This window comes from Paracoccidioides brasiliensis (genome assembly GCF_000150735.1).
Source record: "Paracoccidioides brasiliensis Pb18 unplaced genomic scaffold supercont2.28, whole genome shotgun sequence".
NCBI lineage: Eukaryota > Fungi > Ascomycota > Eurotiomycetes > Onygenales > Ajellomycetaceae > Paracoccidioides > Paracoccidioides brasiliensis.
Window position 1 is genome coordinate 67,370 of NW_011371385.1, and position 4,473 is coordinate 71,842.

Consider the following 4,473-nt stretch of genomic DNA (forward strand, 5'->3'; position numbering starts at 1 on the left):
GACATGTTAGCCTTCACAATGAACTTTGAAATGGAGAAAGAACTACAGACCTTCAAAGAATACTTACAGATTCAGACATGGCAGCCCAGGCTGCCAACTTCATGCTTAAAACTAAGCTTCTTGAGCAATTTGAGAGTGTACAGAGTTAAACTGTCAAGCAATGAGTTCTTAATTGTTTCAGATGCTCAACAGCCCTCACTGCAGCAATGCACATGAGTAAGATAAGAATTGTACAACAGTCACAAGGAAAAATCTAACTAACAACATGTTTCTTTCTTTCTACTATTTTCCTATGTCAAATTTTCAATTCTTTTGTAACCACCTGCATGTGATTTAAATGAAATCTTGTAATTAGCGACTGCATTGGTTGTTTTGCTTATATTTTGAGTAGTTGGACAGATTAGGACTAGCTTATTCCTGCATAGCGGCCTTCAAGGCGGCTGGGTCGGTGTATGAAGTAATCAAATCAAATCAGCCCCAAGATAGAAAATAGTCTTCTAGCTAATATCTAGGAAAAGGATGGAGTAATTCAGCCTCATCTTTTCCTCCCAAACAATATCCGCTGCCTTTGTTCTCTTCTCTTTTTCAATCTGTAAATTACATGTATACGTAGTTTACTCATAAACGTCGCTCTTTTATAAGACCCTCTTCTTTTTCCGCCTCCTCTCCTCCCCAGTTCGAGACATCTAGCGCTTCACCACATCATTGTGATGGAATATGGACCCTGGCCAGTTGACCAGGTTCAATCTCTTTTTCCCTCTGCCTTACAGAGTAGCCATTGTACTAGTCGCAGGTATGCTCTCCTTTCCCCCATTCCTACATGCATTCCAGTCATGACCTATTCAGTTTATTTGAACACTTTCGCTAACCATTCCCATCTAGCTGTTTGGGGCTGGGGACTGAACCTCCATTACTTATCAGCCGTTAAAATTGTTCGTTTGTTCCTACAAGGAACGTTGCCCCTTGAATTTTAAAACGGGGAGGACAGTTCTCGAAGTCAATTCGACCATTCGCTGATCTTATTCCCAGGATGTTCCCTCCTTGATTCGATACCCTTCTCGATCGTCGCCTAACCAGGTCCCCGTCTACCGTTCAACGTATCACCTTGCAACCTTACTCTCGGTTCCTCTTGCGATATCTTTACTGTTCTTCTGGGCTGTGACTCATGGTTCTCCGGAGCGCGTTATCGAGTGGGAAATTATCCCGCAGTCATATCTCCTCATATTTTTCATTCTCTTAATCCTCCCGCTGCACAGGCTATCCCGGACAGGAAGGCACAGATTCCTTGTTGCGCTGAAAAGAGTTAGTGTTGGGGGCCTTGCAGAGCCTCATGATGGGAAATTCGGCGACATAATACTAGCAGATGTTTTGACGAGCTATTCCAAAATTCTGGGAGATCTTTTCGTGAGCGCCTGCATGTTCTTCTCCTCTGGGGTGTCCAGCACAGGTATCCCCAACAGAAAATGCAGCAGCCAGATTACTGTTCCTTTACTCATCAGTATCCCGAGTGCAATTCGGCTCAGGCAGTGCCTAATCGAATACCGCCGGGTGCGAAATGGAAACAGAAACATCGAAGGCTGGGGTGGACAACACCTTGCAAATGCACTCAAGTACGCAAGTGCTTTTCCTGTAATTACATTGACTACACTGCTACGGAGCCCTGACCCCACTACGTCTTCTGTCAGCCCCAAAAATCTATATCGATTATGGTGTGTCAGTGGATAAATTGGCCTTCCACTATAAAATATTCTACTAACTTCACGCGCAGGGTTCTTTCAGCACTAGTTAACTCTCTTTACACATTCTACTGGGATGTCACCAAAGATTGGGACCTTACATTATTTTCCTCACTGAACAACCTCAATGATCCTGATCACCCATTCGGGTTGCGACGTCATCGCTATTTCCATGCAAATGAAATGTATTATTCAGTTATTATCATCAACCTGCTTTTACGATTTACTTGGGTTTCTCAGGTCTCATCACGTTTCTATGATAATGAAGGCGGTGTTTTTATTCTTATGCTTCTTGAAGTTTTTAGGCGATGGATATGGATATTTTTCAGAATTGAGACTGAGTGGGGTAAGTACATAATCAATTTCTTTACTCAGTGAAAATATATATATATATATAAAAGAGAGTTTACTGATGATGTCTTGTTAGTGCGAAACAATCATGGCTTTGCATCAGATGATATACTTCTTAGTGAATTTAACAGCAAATTAGATGAAGATTAAATAAAAAATAAATTAAACTAACTGTTGAAAGAGAAATTGATGTTGATTTTATACAAATTTTTTTTAAATTTTTAATTATATATTTTATTATATATTGAAATATTTTTTTAAATATTGTATTTTTTTTATTTTAATTATATTAAAATTTCTATTTTTTTTTAAATCTCTTTCATAATATTTAAAGAAAAATATATATTAATAATTAATATAAAAAATAATATAAAATAATAAATATTATTATATTAATTAATAAAATTATTAATATTAAAGATAAATATAAGTTTTATAAAAAAGAATTTTCTATATAATTACTATATAATAAAATACTATATTTAATGATAAAAAAGTATTAAAATTTATTTAAATTATAAATAATTTATAAAATCATTTAATTAAAGATAAATTTAATTTATAAGATTATATATTAAATTTTAATTCTAAAATTATTATTCTTAATCAAAAAGTAGATATATTCTTATATTATTATATCATCATTATTTTTATTTTTAAAATAATTATTTATATTTTACATCTTTAATTATTTAATAAGTTGCTTTGGTGATTTAACTTTTATAAAATTAATTTTATAGAAATTATATATTATATATAATGATTTTTTGAAGTTGCAAACTAAGTACTATAATAAATTTTTATTAAATCTCTTTTAATGTATTTGATACTGCAGCTTATCTCAACTTATTCAACTAGCTAATGTATACTCTATTTCTTATTTATTCATACTATCTATTTCAAGTAAATTAAGTAGCTTAATAGTCTAGTTAAAAAAATTTTTTCTTAAATTCTTATATAATTTATTTAAAAAGAAGTTTAAATATATTTTAATCATTATAAAAAAATTCAGTTTATAGATATTGTTTATTTTTTTCAAAATTTTAAAAGAGCTGACATTCTGCTTTACTAGATTATAACTTAATTAATTCATTTCATATAATTTAAATATTAAGTAAATAAAATCTTTTACTATAGAGTTAGACTCTCAATAATATTTATTAATTTATGATTTTATCTATTTCTGTACTATTTTTATTTCATTTTTTATCTAATATCAATTTTTTTTTATTTAATAAATAAAGCTTTGAGCTACTTTTTAATTTCTTTTTTTTATTTATATTTAATTTCTTTAATAGTGATTATCAGTTAAATAGTATTTATAATTTATATTTATTTACTATAAGAAAAAAAGAGATCTTAATAAAAATGTTAAAAGTAGCTACAGAGATATAATTTATATTAAATAATTATTTACTTTAATTATTCAGACAGTAACTAATATATTAATAAAAATGAGTGATAATATATTAATTCATAACTTTTATCTATTCATTAATTTATATATGATATATAGTAGTTTTAATCATTACTGTTAAATTTACTTTTTTATTTTTTAAAATATCTATATAAGTAGATATTCAAAATAAGTAAATTTGAATATTTTTATTCTTAATGATAATTCATTTCATTATAAATTAATTTAAAATTTATTTAATTACTTTAAATTTTATATTTTTAAAGTCTTTTTAATATTATTTGACTATTTGAAAATATTTAAATATTATCAATATTTACTTTTTACGAGATTATTTTAAATAATTTAATATTAAAAACTTTATACTTTTTTTCTAGATTTTATAAAAACATCTTATATTCTGAATTTAATTTAAAATATTTAACTATTATATTAGCTCTCAAGTATTCTTATTTACTTTTTAAATTATTTAAGTATATTAGTAATAAGTTCTTTTTATTTATCTATATAAGTTTTCAAATATATATAGTTTTTTCCTTTTTTTTGATAATTCACTAATAATAATATTTATTAATAATTTTAAATTTTTCTTTCAAAAGTAAAACTTATTGAGATTTATATATTTTTTTTTATTTTAGCTTAATAATTAATCTATAATTATAATATATATTTTATATAACTGAGAAGATAATAATTTTTTCAAATTATTAGAGTATTTATTTCAATCTATAAATTTTTCTCTATTTAAATCTTTTTCTAATATATTTGAAGAATATAATATAGATAGTTTTATTTAAATTAAATTATTTAAATTTATTTTTATGATTTATAAAATATAATTTATATAACTTTTATAAAATTTAATAGCTGATAATGAAATTGATACTTATATTTCCATAGCTCTAACTGAAAATATTTTAAAAGCTTTTAGAATTCTTATTAAAGTTTTATTTTATAACAGTTGAAATT

General features: G+C 27.1%; 1 protein-coding gene across 1 annotated transcript; it reads left to right on the forward strand.

The window, feature by feature from the left end:
* Positions 1-717: 717 nt before the first annotated feature.
* PADG_08608 (uncharacterized protein) lies at positions 718-2,237 on the forward strand (the record flags this gene model as incomplete). The annotated part of the gene is made up of 5 exons (XM_010765668.1): positions 718-793; positions 883-932; positions 1,030-1,709; positions 1,769-2,082; positions 2,164-2,237. The coding sequence occupies 5 exons, from the start codon at positions 718-720 to the stop codon at positions 2,235-2,237; spliced, it is 1,194 nt and encodes a 397-aa protein (XP_010763970.1).
* Between the last annotated feature and the right edge of the window lie 2,236 nt (positions 2,238-4,473).